Source organism: Oryza sativa, chromosome 9 (genome assembly GCF_034140825.1).
Source record: "Oryza sativa Japonica Group chromosome 9, ASM3414082v1".
NCBI classification, from domain to species: Eukaryota; Viridiplantae; Streptophyta; class Magnoliopsida; order Poales; family Poaceae; genus Oryza; species Oryza sativa.
The window spans coordinates 22,454,406-22,468,784 of record NC_089043.1 but is presented as its reverse complement, the minus strand read 5'-3'; the positions used below and the strand labels follow the sequence as shown (position 1 = coordinate 22,468,784).

The 14,379-nt window shown below is 49.6% G+C and overlaps 1 protein-coding gene across 1 annotated transcript; it reads right to left on the bottom strand.

Moving 5' to 3' along the window:
- Window positions 1-92: 92 nt before the first annotated feature.
- On the bottom strand, window positions 93-1,410 carry LOC107276928 (EG45-like domain containing protein). Its single transcript, XM_015756167.3, has 3 exons — window positions 1,254-1,410; window positions 699-975; window positions 93-588 (listed from the first exon to the last, which is right to left on the bottom strand). The coding sequence occupies exons 1-3, from the start codon at window positions 1,363-1,365 to the stop codon at window positions 582-584; spliced, it is 396 nt and encodes a 131-aa protein (XP_015611653.1). The 5' UTR covers window positions 1,366-1,410; the 3' UTR covers window positions 93-581.
- Between the last annotated feature and the right edge of the window lie 12,969 nt (window positions 1,411-14,379).

Here is a 14,379-nt window from a genome sequence, read left to right as displayed (position 1 = left end):
ATTCCCTTTTCTTTCATTCTGCTTGATAGTGCCAGATGTTTTGCCAACATGCATCAGACAACTGAGACAAACTGTTCATGAGGCATCCATTGTGAATCACAAATTAATTGTGGATTTCCAATAAATGCCTGATATACTAGTACAAGCATTTTCTGTATTACAAGTGTTTGATTAGTAAGGGTCTGTTTGGCACTGCTCCAGCTCCTCCTGGAGTTCAGCCAAACAGTTTCAGCTCCACTAAAACTGGGAGTGGAGTTGGGTGGAGCTCTATTACAAAATGTACTAGAGTTGTGAAGCTGGATTTAGGCAGCTCTATAACTCCACTCCAGACTTAACTCCTGGAGTTATATTTAGGAGACTTAACTCCTGAAGTTATATTTAGGAGTTGGAGCGGTACCAAACAGTCACTAATACTCCAAAACTAGATTACTTGAATTTAAATCTAATGTCTCAGACGTATGGTTTCTTCTCAACCACAGTGGAATCGAGGCATCCTTTATTCTTCCCTTAAATCCATCTTATGCTACTGATGACCAGAAGGACACACGTTCGCTTGCCTTCAAGCCATCCTGATTTTGATCTTAGACCCTGCAAATGAGCACAGCTTATCGTGAATAAATCTGATAAGAAAAAATCATCCTAAAATGAAAATGAGGCGTAAAATTAAGTTACAGTCTATAACTATGATGATCACGTACTCGTGGTATTCGACGAGGATCTTGCCGGCGTCGGGGTTGGCGATGGCGGCGAAGGCCTCCTGCGAGAGGTCGATGGTGCCACGGCACCCCGCGGGGCAGTAGTCGACGATCTTGACGGTGACGCTCCGGCCGGTGCACGGCTGCGGCACCCCCTGGTTCGTCGCGCCGGTGCAGGTCACCGCCAGCCGCTTCCCGCACGCCGCGCCGCCGTTCCAGAACACGTCGCTCGCCGCCGCGGTCATCGTCCCCTGCTCCTGGAACCCGAAGCACGCCGACGCTGCACGCATGCACGGCCAGCCAAAATGTTATAAGCTCGCACGATAATTAAAGCTACTGAATTACAGACAAATGTTATACACGCGGTTTAATCAGTAGTAAAAAAATATATATCTCTCTGAAGAATGAAATGCAACTGGACAGTGGACACATGCCCTCCCTTCTGAGAAAGAAAAAAAATATATCTACTATATATCTATGCAGCATTGCGTGTTTTCGTTTACAGGTTGGAGAAATTTTAGTTTCAGAGGAGTATTAAGGATCGATAAGAAGCTCAACGTGTGTAAGGAGGCGTGTAGAAAGTCGCAGTCCCTGAACTCCCTGCGACCAGCGAGACCATGGCAAGGCTCACTACAATCGCCACAACAACTGAGCCTATCTTAGGCGCCATAACACTAGCGATCGGCTACTAACTAATCACCCTTGCACAAATGATCAGTGTTAAGCCCGTGCAGAAGATGGATTTGTGCAAGAGGTGTAGTAGTGAATGTTACACTGGTTAAGCCACATTATATAGGCGAGAGATTTTACTGTGTGCACTTGGAAGTTACTTCCACGATGTACCAGCATATACCACATTCTATTAAGGTGCCACCGTACAAACCATCTGTCACTATTACTGAAGATTGCTATCGCTATTGCAGTTTCTTAGCATCGAGATTAACTAACCATCATTCGTCAGTCCGCCCCCATCTCATTCATCCAGAGGATGATCTCACACGAGCATGACATGAACGACAGAGGTGTACATAGATAGTGTAAACACACTTGGGACAGGGCACATCACCAGCTAAGCACATGCAAGATTTGGTAGGTTGTCCTATTGGTTCATACTAAAATGCAACAGGATAGGACAGAGAAAACGTCCAAGATGCTACTCCTAATATCCACACTCTGCTCTAGGTTGATGACAGATGTTAGTAACTTGGTCGTCGTTGTGAGTTGTACTACTGGATTTCTCAGGATCCCAGTACTGTTGTTTGCTTGACAAGTAGAGTAAAATACTAATCTCAACATTCTAGTGGTACAAGGTAGCAAGCATGCACACAATGTTTATCAGTTCTCTTCTCATCATGGAGAAATTCTATGCGTTGCTCTGCTCTGCATGCCCCACGATTGTGACGTTATGGCCGGGCTTTGCAGCGATTAACCGTGTAGAAATTGCAAGTTGCACGTCCTTGGATATTGCCGGTTTGGCTTCTGCGGCAGAAACGTGCAAGAGCTGACGCCGCGGGATGCTGATCATATCGCGCAGCCGGCCGGCTCGGCGAAAGTTAAGTTCACATTGTTTTGTGCCAATGCGGCAATGCTGACAGGAAAGATCCCACTTGGACACTTGGTTATTAACTTTGTCCTAACTAGTGATCATCAAAGCGTGCATGGGCTCATACAACTAGATTATAGTTTATTTACAAGTAGAGTTGCATTTTAATTTAATAGGCAAACATTGCTTCTATTTCTTATACAACTATTTTTTAACTAGCTAGCAAAATACCTGTGTGTTGCAACGAGCTCTAATTATATTAGATGAGCTAATTAAACTAAATCATCACTCTCAAGTTTTGATTAACGATGATAGGATAAAACAGTGTGTTGTACAGTGTACATGAAGCAAATAGAGTTTCTCACTTGAATACATTATTGGTCAACAATGATAGGCCCATAAGATAGATGGTGGCCTCTACTTGTCAGATAGACGGGGGTAGCAGAATCACGGATAGAGTATATAGTAAATCGAAGGTCTTCGCGGAAGCCAACGCTGTGCGACCCGCCCTCGCGCACAGCGCATTGCTCCGCGTGAGCGTGACCCCGCGCGATATGGTTCGAGTCGCCTACGCGTACGCGATCCAGAGTTCCCCTCGCCCGCCCGGCGCAAGTCGCACCGCGCGTACGCGATCCCAGCCGTATACCCCTGGGCGGGGCCTGCGGAGTTTACGCACGCGTGCATGGGCGCATCTGGCATCCGCGCACATACGGCTGCACGTACGCGCGGATCAGGCCAGCGCGCGCCGCGCTATCGCACGTTTGCACGGGGCTATAGGCCTCCACGCGCCCTCCGTACGTGCGCAGAGCGCGTCGACAAGTACGTACTCGTGTTTACGCCGAGGCGCCAACACTACTACAAAAATCGTTTTTCTGTACGAGGGGGTCGGTAGGTTCCATGCGGGCCGCTTGTGGCGGCGCCTGCAAAAACCGCCCCCCCGGGGGCGGGTTGATTAGCCGCATGCGAAGATCCATTATCGCATACGGCTGCTTAAGACAGCCGCATGCGATAATAGGTCTATTTTCGCATGCGGCCGTCTTAAGGGGCCGCATGTATTAGGGCATGCGGCTCCTTAAGACGGCCGCATGCGAAAATAGGCCCATTATCGCATGCGGCTGTCCTAAGCAGCCGCATGCGATAATGGATCTTCGCATGCGGCTGGCTTAAGGGACCGCATGCGATGATCGGCCATATATGCTCCTCCAGGCCCGAGCTTGACCATTTGAAAACGAAGCTTTCTCTCTCCTAAAGCAAGCACCAATTAGGGGGGAGGTTTTCAACTCGAAATTTTTACTTGAACTCTATACGAAAGGTGAAGAACTCTCTATCATGCTTCATTTGGCTCCATTTTTGTTATATTTCGTTGGTGGAAAGTGGAGTTTTTTTAATATTTTGACAAGGTTTGTTCTAACTATTTTTTGCAAAATCTAGCTTCAAAATATATGTTTTGATGGGCAAATTTTGCATGTAATCAATTGTACATACTAGTTACATGTATTGTTGTATTTTTTTTTGGGAGACAAATGCATTTAAACTTTTGTATGAAATACCTGCGGTCTATTTTTTTATCTGTAACTTTTTTGCCTTTATATAATTAGATGGATCGGTCGTCATGGATGTATGAGATGCGGAGAACGCAGCCGATATTTATTAAGGAAGCATCTAAATTTATTGATCAGGCTAAGGAGCATGCTTTGAGGGAGAATATGACAAAGATCTTTTGTCCGTGCCGTCATTGCAAGAATCAGAAATTGTTGGTAGATCCTGGTGAAATATTGGGTCACATAATGGAGTACGGATTCACCGCCAACTACAAGGTTTGGACCTATCACGGGGAATTCGCCAATCCGGAAGATGACGATGAAGAGTTAAGTTTCGAGATGAATGAGGCAGAGAATTTTATAATCGAAGACATGTCGCGTGAAAGAATGGTTGTCGATGTTTCCACCGATAGTGATGATTTCGATGGTGGTTTTGATTTAGAGGATATGCTACGCCATGTTGAACCAGAGGTGCTAGCGGGCAGGTCACGAGGATTGGAGAATTGGCAGGCATTAGAGAAGGCATCGAAGGATCTTCTTTACGATGAAACGAAGGGATGTGATAAGGATTTCACAGTCTTGCGTTCAGTGCTTGAACTTCTGAGATTGAAGGCTAAACATGGATGGTCGGACACAAGTTTTAATGATCTGATGAGTTTGTTGCGTGTGTTGCTTCCTAAGCCTAACTTTGTATCATCGAACACGTATCAAGCGAAGAAACTCATATGTCCTTTATCTCTTGGTGTAGAAAAGATTCATGCTTGTAAGAATCACTGCATATTATACCGTAAAGAATATGCGGAATTGGAATGTTGCCCAACGTGTGGCACAAGTCGGTATAAAACGGGGAATGGGCCCGTAGATTCAGAGTGTACCGATCCAGATTCTGATAAGGGTAAGCGCGGGAAGATTCCTTCAATGGTGATGTGGTACCTACCAATTAAGGACCGCCTGAAGCGTCTGTACTCAAACCCGACTGATGCTGAGTTGATGATATGGCATCAAGAGAGCCGAAAAATAGATGGTATGATTCGACATCCCGTCGACGCTCGCCAGTGGAAGACATTTGATGCAAAACACCCAGAATTTGCTAAGGATCCTAGGAATGTAAGGTTTGCGTTGAGCACTGATGGAATGAACCCGTTTGGTGACTTAAGCAGCTCGCACAGCACATGGCCAGTCCTTCTCACAATGTATAATCTTCCAACATGGATATGTCAAAAACGAAAGTACATTCTACTCACTATCCTCATACAAGGTCCAAACCAACCTGGAATCGACATAGATGTTTTCCTTGAGCCTTTGATGGAGGACATGGAGGAGCTTTGGAAAGAGGGGTTACGACTATGGGATGAGTTTAAGCGGGAGCACTTCAATCTACGTGCGATCATATTCGTTACCATCAATGACCTACCTGCAAACTTTTCATTATCTGGGCAGATTAAAGGGAAGACTGGATGTCTGATATGTCTGGAGAAAACTTCATACAAATACCTGACGTCGTCTTTGAAGACAGTGTACATGCGACATCGACGGTTCCTACCACAAAGACATAGGTACCATAAGATGGCTAGATTGTTCGATAATACAGTGGAGAATGACACTGCCCCAGTAGCAAGAGGTGGTACATACGTGTATGAGATAACAAAGAAGATTAAGGTTGTATATGGAAAGGGAAAGAAGAAGACAGTAAAGAGGAAGAAAGCTGATGGTGACAACGGTACTACGTCGCCTTTCAAGAAGCACTCAATTTTCTTTAAATACTTAGATTACTAGAAGGACCTAGAGATTCGACATGCAATTGATGTTATGCACCTCGAGAAGAACGTGTTTGATAGCACCGTTGGCACATTGCTGGACATCCCGAGTAAAACGAAGGATGGATTGAAGTCACGTAACGACCTTGTAGATTTGTCCATACGGCATGACCTTCACCCAGTAGTGCTGCCAAATGGGAAGACCGAGATTCCTCCTGCTTGTTACTCGTTGACACTTGAAGAGAAAAAAGCCTTCTGTAAATGTTTACAAGGGGTTAGAGTGCCTACTGGTTTCGCATCGAACATCAGGAAGCTAGTATCAATGAAGGATTTGTCCATTTCGGGATACAATGCGTATGACTGTCATAGGTTGCTAACGGTGTTCCTACCAATTGCTATAAGGGCAGTCAAACCAGTCCATACAAAGGTGGTTATAACAAAGTTGTGCTACTTTTTCAATCGAATTTCACAGAAGGTATTTGATCCTTTGGAATTAGGTCCGCTTCAGACATTTGCCGTCGAGACTGTATGCCAGCTTGAGATGTATTTCGCACCATCATTTTTAGATATGATGGAGCATTTGATCGTTCACATCGTCCCTCAGATTATTGAACTTGGTCCATTATACTTACATCAGATGTGGGCCTATGAGCGTTACATGTCGATCCTCAAAGGCTATGTACGCAATCGCGCTCACCCGGAAGGATCAATGATAGAGGGATACACAACTGAAGAGGCAGTCGAGTGTTGTATGGACTACATAAAGGATGCTAATGCCATTGGCATTCCTGTTCATCGACATGAAGGTAGATTGTCTGGAAGGGGTACTGTTGGTAGGAAGCAGTTCTTCGATAATGATTACAAAAAGGTGTCCGCGGCACACAACAGCGTTCTTCAACAGCTCGCTATCGTTGAGCCATTCATTGAGCGACACCTAGAAGAAATCAAAGCCTGCTTCCCAGGGCGGTCCAATGATTGGATATCAAGAGAGCACAAGCGTCGCTTTCCTCTGTGGTTGAAAGATCTAAACCTGCCAGTTGGTGATTCTGTGGAGGAACTTACTTTACAAAGACTGGCATGTGGGCCTTCAAGTATTGTCAATTCATGGCAAGGTTACGACATCAATGGATTTACCTTGAGTACGACTACGAAGGACATGAAAAGCACCGCACAAAATAGTGGGATCCGTGTCGAAGCGATTGACACGAGTGGAGAAAAGAGGTCGTATTATGGGACCATTCAAGAAATATGGGAACTGGACTATGGCCTAAACATCCAGATCCCTGTGCTCCGTTGTGAATGGGTTAAAGACACAATAGGGGTTTCCGTTGATGACTACGGGCTAACGATAGTCGATCACAGTAAAACAGGCCACAAGGATGATCCATGGGTTTTAGCAGAGCGTATGGCTCAAGTGTTTTATGTGAAGGACCCTTCAGATGAAAGAAAAACTATTGTCATATCCGGAAAGCAACAGATCGTCGGCATCGACAACATCGAAGACCCCAATGATTACAACAAGTTGGACGATGTACCATTGTTTACTGATCTTCCTATGCGAATTAAGAAGGTTGAGAGAACAATCGATGAAGCAAATATGTCGTACGTTCGAGCAGATGGTGTTGCCAAGGTTATTAAGTCATAGTTATTTCGTAACCTTTAGTTCTCATTGTATTCCAAATGTACATGCATGAATTTAGGTCCCCCTTATGTTGTAATCATTAGCATGTAACATTTGATTACGAGTTTTGAGCAATTTTCATGAGTTTTCTTAGTGCCAAAAACATTTGGAATGTATAATTGTGGCGAAATATTGGGAAAAAATATATATGGACAGTTTACTTAGAGAAAAAAAAATGATTTTTTTTGGTAAAAAGATCTTTCTATGCGGCTGGCTTAACAGCCCGCATGGAAAGATCTTTTTCGCATGCGGCCGGCTTAACAGCCCGCATGGAAAGATCTTTTTCGCATGCGGCCGGCTTAACAGCCCGCATGGAAAGATCTTTTTCGCATGCGGCCGGCTTATGTCGACTGCATGGAAAGATATTTTTCCATGCGGTCCCTTAAGCCGCCCGCATGCGATGATCTGCGCCTATATATAGGGAGCGCGGGGAGCCAAAATTTTCTAAGTCCCGGCTCCCGCGAAACCCTAGCTGCCAGGCTGCCAAAATTTCCCAAGTCGCCGTCGCCGTCGTCCCCGCCACCGCCGGCTCCTCCCCAAAGTCGCCCCGCCCCACGCCGCCGCCGCCGCCGCCGTCAGGACCTCTCCCCCCTCGCCGTTGCCGTCGCCGCCGCCAGGACCTCTCCCCCCTCGCCGTCGCCGTCGCCGCCGCCAGGTCGCCGTCGCCACCGCACGGAACTCTCCCCCCTCGCCGTTGCCATCGCCGCCGCCAGGTCGTCCCCGCCACCAAGTCGTCCCCGCTACCGCCGGCTCCTCCCCGAAGTCGCCCCGCCCCTCGCCGTCGCCGACGCCACTGCCAGGACCTCTCCCCCCTCGCCGTCGCCGTCGCCGCCGCCAGGTCGCCATCGCCGCCGCACGGACCTCTCCCCCCTCGCCGTTGCCATCGCCGCCGCCAGGTCGTCCCCGCCGCCAGGTCGTCCCCGCCGTCGCTCGGTAACATTTACTTTTAAAAAAAGAAATGTGAAATGTGCAATTGTGGATTGTGGATTGTTTAATTGTGCATCGTGGATTGTGATATGTGCAATTGTGGATTGTTTAATTTTGAGAAGGTTTAATTGTGGATTGTTAAATGGAGATTTATGTTTAAATTGGGACTTATGTTTAAATTGGGACTTATGTTAAATTGGGATTTATGTATAATTGGGACTTTTGTTAAATTGAGATTTATGTATAATTGGGACTTTTGTTAAATTGGCACCTATGTTAAATTGTGACTTATGTTTAAGTTGAGACTTATGTTATATTGGGATTTATGTATAATTGTGATGTTTGTTTGTAGCGCCCGTTCCGTCGTGGCGCCTAGCGGGAAAATTATCTCCGAAAAATCCTAATTGCGAAATTTGTTTCTTTGATTGTTGTCTAGTGTCCGTGCCATCTCAAGATCTCAATTCCCGATCTATCATCGAGTTCAATTCCGAATCCAATTCCTTCCAAATCGAATCCCTCCGCAAAAGTCTAGTTTGCCTCCCCCGGGTTCGATGGGCCGAATTCCGCTCGGCCCATCTCTTCCCCGGCCCTCTCTCTCCCGGGCGCTCTCTCTCTCTCTCTCTCTCTCCCCCTCTCCCCGGCCCTCTCCCCTCCCCGGCGTGCTCCGCTCTCCCTCCCCCCGCTCAGCTCCGCTCCGCCTCGCCCGCGCGCCGCGCGCGCGTGCGCGAAGAGCCGCGCCGAGTGCTCCTCCTCCTCCGCTCCGCCCACGCGCGTGCGCGTGAGCCGCCGCGCCGAGCGCCCCCTTCCCCTCTCCTCGCTCTGCCGCGCCTGCGTAAGCCGCCCGCGCGGACGCCGCCCGTTGCAAGCCGCGCGCGCGTGCTGAGTGGCCTACCGCCCGGTCGCCGCCGCCGTCAGCCTCTGCACGCGTCTGTCGCCCGTGTCGTCGCGCCGCTCCAAACCGCCCCGCCGTCATCGCCGTCGTCATCGCCCGGCCCCCGCCACTCCGCGCGCTAGCCTCCAAGGGGCGGAGGCAGAGAGCCCCTCTCCCTCTGCCGAGTCGCCCCGCTCCCTCCCCCTTTTCCCGAATCGGCAAAAGGGCAAGCCCCTTTTCTCTCCCTTCTTTTTCCCCTTTTCCTCCCGCCGACGTCATCCTCCCTTCCTCCTGTCGCCGTTTTGGCCGCTAGCCGGAGCGCCAGCTCGCGCCTTGACCGCCAAAGTCGGTTTCCAAACCGACATTGCCGCCCCCTATAAACCCAGGCGCCCTCCCTTCCCTTTTCTCCCATTCTTCCCTGTTTCTCGCCCGCGCCATTGCCGTCCCTCTCGCCGACCGCAGCCATCGCGTGTGTGCCGGAGGAGCCGGTGCGCACTAGGACGCGGAAGGGGACTCCGGGCGCTCGTCTTCCTCCTCTTCCCCGGCCCGAGGCCGGAGAGATCACTCCCGCGCCGTCGGCCTCTCGTCACTGCGCCCCGTCCCGCACGGTAGTGTCTCTCTCCGTTCTTCCTCCTCGCTCCATCTCCTCCCCCCTAGCTTTCGGTAGTAGCTTGAGTAGACTCCCCGTAGTTAGCCGGCGCCGCCCCGACCGTTGCCGTCGCTCGCCGTGTGCTCGCCGCCGTCGCCGCCCGAGCTCCGTAGCACCCGCTCGTCGCCGGCCTCGCTCGGCGTAGTTCCGCCCAATCCGACGCTAGCGTCGAGTTCCCGAAGCCGCGTAGATGCTCTCACCGCCGGGAATCGACCTCTCGTGACCTCGTCGCCGTTTCCCTCTTCTCCCGCCGCCGGTTGCCGCCGCCGCAATCCGCCGCCGTCGAGCAACCTCCGGCGAATCCGAGCCGTTGGCTCGCCTCCCCTTGTCACGTGCAACCGCCCGGTGTGCTCGCTGTTGCCCGTATCGCCGTGGTTCGCTCCGCCGCTCGCCGCCGCCGCCCGCCGTCCATTCGCGGCCGGGTCGTCGTCTACCTCCCGCCGGCCCGCGTGGCAGCCACGTAGGCGCCACGTCGGCGCCAACTTAGCCAGACCGGGTCGGGCCGACCCCGGTCGGTCCCTCCGCGTGCGCGCGATCCACCGCGAGCCGTGAGGCTGCGCGTGGGCCCGCCGCACCTGCGTCCACCGTGGACCGCGCGCATGCACCGCGTCCCTTCCCCGCCCGCGCGCGTGCGTCGCGTGCTCCCTCCGCACGGTGAGCCGAGCCGCTGACAAGCGGGTCCCACCCGGGACCGCGCGTGGTGAGCCCGGTCCACCGGCTCTCTCTCTCCTCCCTCCCGCGCGCGCGCGAGTTTGGGCCGCCTTGGGCCGGCCGGCCCATTTAGCTCGGCCGGACCGCTCCATTTCTCTTGGGCCGCGCCCTAGCCGTCCGAGAAAAGTCTATATTCCCTCCCTCCCTTCTTTTCTTTTTCTTTTCCAAAAAGGATTTAATTAAATCCTTTTCCTTTAGATCAAAAATTCAATAATCTTAGAAATTCAATATCTTCCCAACCGTAAATCCGTTTGACTCCGTTCAACTTCCAAAATTCCCCAAATCTCGAGATCTATCTAATGGCGCTTAGAGGTCTTTAATAGGGCTTTATTTTCGCCGTTTGTTGAGTTGTTCCGTTTCGCGTATAGTTTCAGAGCCCGAAGACCCGCAGTGCGAGGATTTCGAGGATCAAGCTCCAGATCTCGAGCAAGGCAAGCCACCTTTGAACATCTTGAGCCTATATTTGAAATTTAATTATGTTGCTTGCAAAATATTATGCATTGATAGATCGCACTTAATCTGTTTGTCCCGTCTGCAAGGCAGATTGGCGGACCTACCTAATTTGTCGCATTTGATCCTTCCTTTGTTAATTGCTATACCATGTCCCCTTGTAACCACCCAGTTGCGCCTCGATACTCGTGCACTCTGTGCAAGTATCGACGGTCGTCTTCAAACTTAAAATCTGAGTAACAACTTGGGTAAAACTGGAGTTTTACAAAAGACTTGGAAAACCCGACACCTGGGTCGGTGCTTGCGAACTAAATGAATTTCCAAAACCGCGGACCGGGGAACGTACCGGGTGTACGGTTTCCCGCTCTTGCACTTAAGGACCGTTTCCTTGGAATTTCATCCGAACATAAGACAAGTACGACCACATGGGTGGAATGGGACGCCCCTGGCTGAGTAAATTGCTAATCGGGGGAGCCTTGATGCCGAGAGACATGTGGATTCGCCGGGGTGGTGTCGGGGAGGACCCCTGGGCTTCCTGGCACAGTATGGTCTGGGACCTAACCTGTTGTTGGTCTGGGACCCCTCTCGTCGGCATATGGTAAACCTGTATCGACTTTCGAAATGCCTTGTCATGAAAGCTTGGAGGTCTCCCGACGTGGCTGATCCCCACGGGCTGGGTGACCCGGGTTAGTAATGTCGTGTGGGTAAAGTGTACCCCCTCTGCAGAGGTTAACAAACTGTTCGAACAGCCGTGCCCACGGACATGGGCGGATGTGAGGTGATTCCTAGCGTAGTTTTGTTTGTCTACTGCTTGTGAAATTGCTGTTGTGAAAAGGGGTTCGATGTTTGAAAAATCTGCAGCTGATGGGATCAGCTAGGCCCGGGTGGCCGTTTGGAAAGTTGTTGGCCCGGGTGGCCGTTTAAAAAGTTGTTGGCCCGGGTGGCCGTTTAAAAAGCTGTTGGCCGGGTGCCAACCTTGTTGCAATCCTAAAGATTGACACATTGCACATACTCCGACCGGACGAGACGCACTGTCTCATCCGTGTCGTTTGAGAAGCACTCACTTAGTTGTTTTCAGAAAAGAGTTCAAATAAAATCAATTGCAAAAACTACAGCCTTCCCTTGAAGCCTGCATTAAACACTTATTTCCCCTGGCTTGCTGAGTACCCCCGTACTCACCCTTGCTCTATATAAATATCCCCCCCAGTTGCTGAAGAAGATGAAGCGGATCCTGCTGATGAGGAGTTCTTCCAGGAGCAAGCCGGCTACGATGAGTTTTAGGGTTTCGGCCTAGTTCCCAAGTCGCGCCTGTGATGTTTGGCCCAAGTCCTGGCTTCCGTTTCCCTTTTGTAATGCAGTTGTGAGCTCGGGATCTGTCCGCAGCCCAACATGACTGTACCTCTACTCTATAATAAAGAGACCTCTGTTGCTGTGATATTCTGTCTCCCTGTGATACCAGCACTGTTTCCTGGGACTGGTATCGATTAACAGGCTAAATTGGAGCGTCTCGGGCTAGTTCCGGTCGGGACTAGTTCGGGGCGTGACATTGTTAAACTGAGATTTATGTATAATTGGGACTTTTGTTAAATTGGCACCTATGTCAAATGGAGATTTCTGTTTAATTGTGACTGATGCTAAATTGGGACATATGTTAAATTGTGACTTATGTGAAATTAAGTTATTGGGACTTATGTGAAAATAAGTTAAATTGTGACCTATGTTAATTTGAGATTTATGTATAATTGGGACTTATGTTAAATTGAGATTTATGTATAATTGGGACTTATGTTAAATTGAGATTTATGTATAATTGGGACTTATGTTAAATTGGGACTTATGTCAAATTGAGACTTATGTGAAATTGCGTAAAATTGGGACTTACGTAAAATTGGGACTTATGTCAAATTTTTTTACGTCAAGTTGGAAGATGTCGAACGAAAAGGTTCCATCGAACGCACCAATAGCGCCTCAAGAAGGTAACGCTCCTCAAAATTTCGGTAGCAATAAGCAGCCAGACGCTTCTAGTGAATAAACGTGGCGCACACCAAGTGACCCGTTTCCAATGGAAATAACACAAGTCGCCCCCCGCGATGATGATCCGGACTACATACCTATCGAACAGGCCGTAAGTGCTGAAAATCGTTAGCCATGTATTATTCCCTAACTATGATGTGACATGAACCTAATGGTGTATAGAGTTACCTATTCTGTGCAGATGGTAGTCCGACGCCGCTCGAAACGTAAAGCCGGGAGGAACAGGACAGAGCAAGAAGTTGAGATGGACACCGCTACGTCTGCACCTGAACGTACGGAGACATCTACAAGTGCAGGCGGGAGTGGGAAAAAAAGACGTGGTGAGAGAAGCAAGAATAAATTACCCAAGGAAACTTACAACGTGATTGCTCTCGATCAGGATGGGAAGCCCGTCGAGCCACCGATAGTGCGGTTCAAGTTCAGCAACGCCTGTGGCACTCTAGTCAGGACGCGTTGTCCCATTAATGTCAAGTTGTGGGAAACAGTGGACGACAACATCAAGACACTTCTCTGGAATGAGTTGCAGAAGTATTTTGTGTTCCCTCCTGGATCAGAGGTCAGGGGGAGAGATTACGCACTTAAAAAGATGGGAGATCGATGGCGACAGTGGAAGTCCGATCTAAATCGGGATTATGTTCAGAAGAATCTCCCACCGTTTACGGATTATGGACATATATCGCAGGCTGACTGGGACACGTTTGTTGCGGATCGTACAATAGCTGAAGCATTGGCTTTGAGGAAAAAAATGTCCGAGCTCGCGAAGAAGAACAGATATCCCCATAGATTGGGGTCGAGCGGATACGCTGGTCACGTCGATCAATGGCGGGAGATCGAGCAAAGATTTGCCGCGGCCGGTAAGCCCCTGCTGGTAGACCCCATGGTTGAACGTAGCAAGAACTGGGTTTGGGCGCGCAGCACAGGTCAAGTCTCGGATGAGGGAGACATACTATTCGAGACTCCAGACATAGAAGAAGTGACTACTAATTTGCAGCAGATAGTCGAGAAAGAAAGATCAGGACAGTTCGTCCCATGGAGGGAGCGAGATCAGCTTACTGCGGCGTTGGGGACGGCTGAACACTCTGGACGTGTAAGGGGTTTGTCCTCAAAGGCAAGTTGGAAGGTCGGGTTTCCACAAGACGCACCAAGTTATAAGAAGAGAGACAAATACAAAGAACAACTATCGGACAAGATCTATGCGCAAGTGAAGGAACACTTCTACTCGTTGGCAGCTGAAAACCCAACAGCATTTCCAAGGTTATTCCCTGATAGCCAGCAACCCACACAATCCGCACAGCAAACAACTAATGTACCCAGCAGTGTAGGCTCAGTGCAGACAAGTACCTTCCCTGTGGATAGTATAACTAGACCAACTCCGTGCAGTCTCGTCGTACCAATCGGCCGCGCTGGAAAGACTAAGGAGGTTGCAACGGGTTTAGCGATACCCGGACGTCAATTCCACAACACGGCAATCCCTGAGGATTACGCAAGGGTACAGGTCGCCAAGGTCCATAGCGACCACG

Coding starts and splice junctions, on each gene's coding strand:
- LOC107276928 (XM_015756167.3), bottom strand. CDS start 1,365: ATGGCGCCTAAGATAGGCTCAGTTGTTGTGGCGATTGTAGTGAGCCTT. Junction 976..1,253: donor CTACACGCCTCCTTACACAC/GTTGAGCTTCTT, acceptor GCATGCGTGCAG/CGTCGGCGTGCTTCGGGTTC.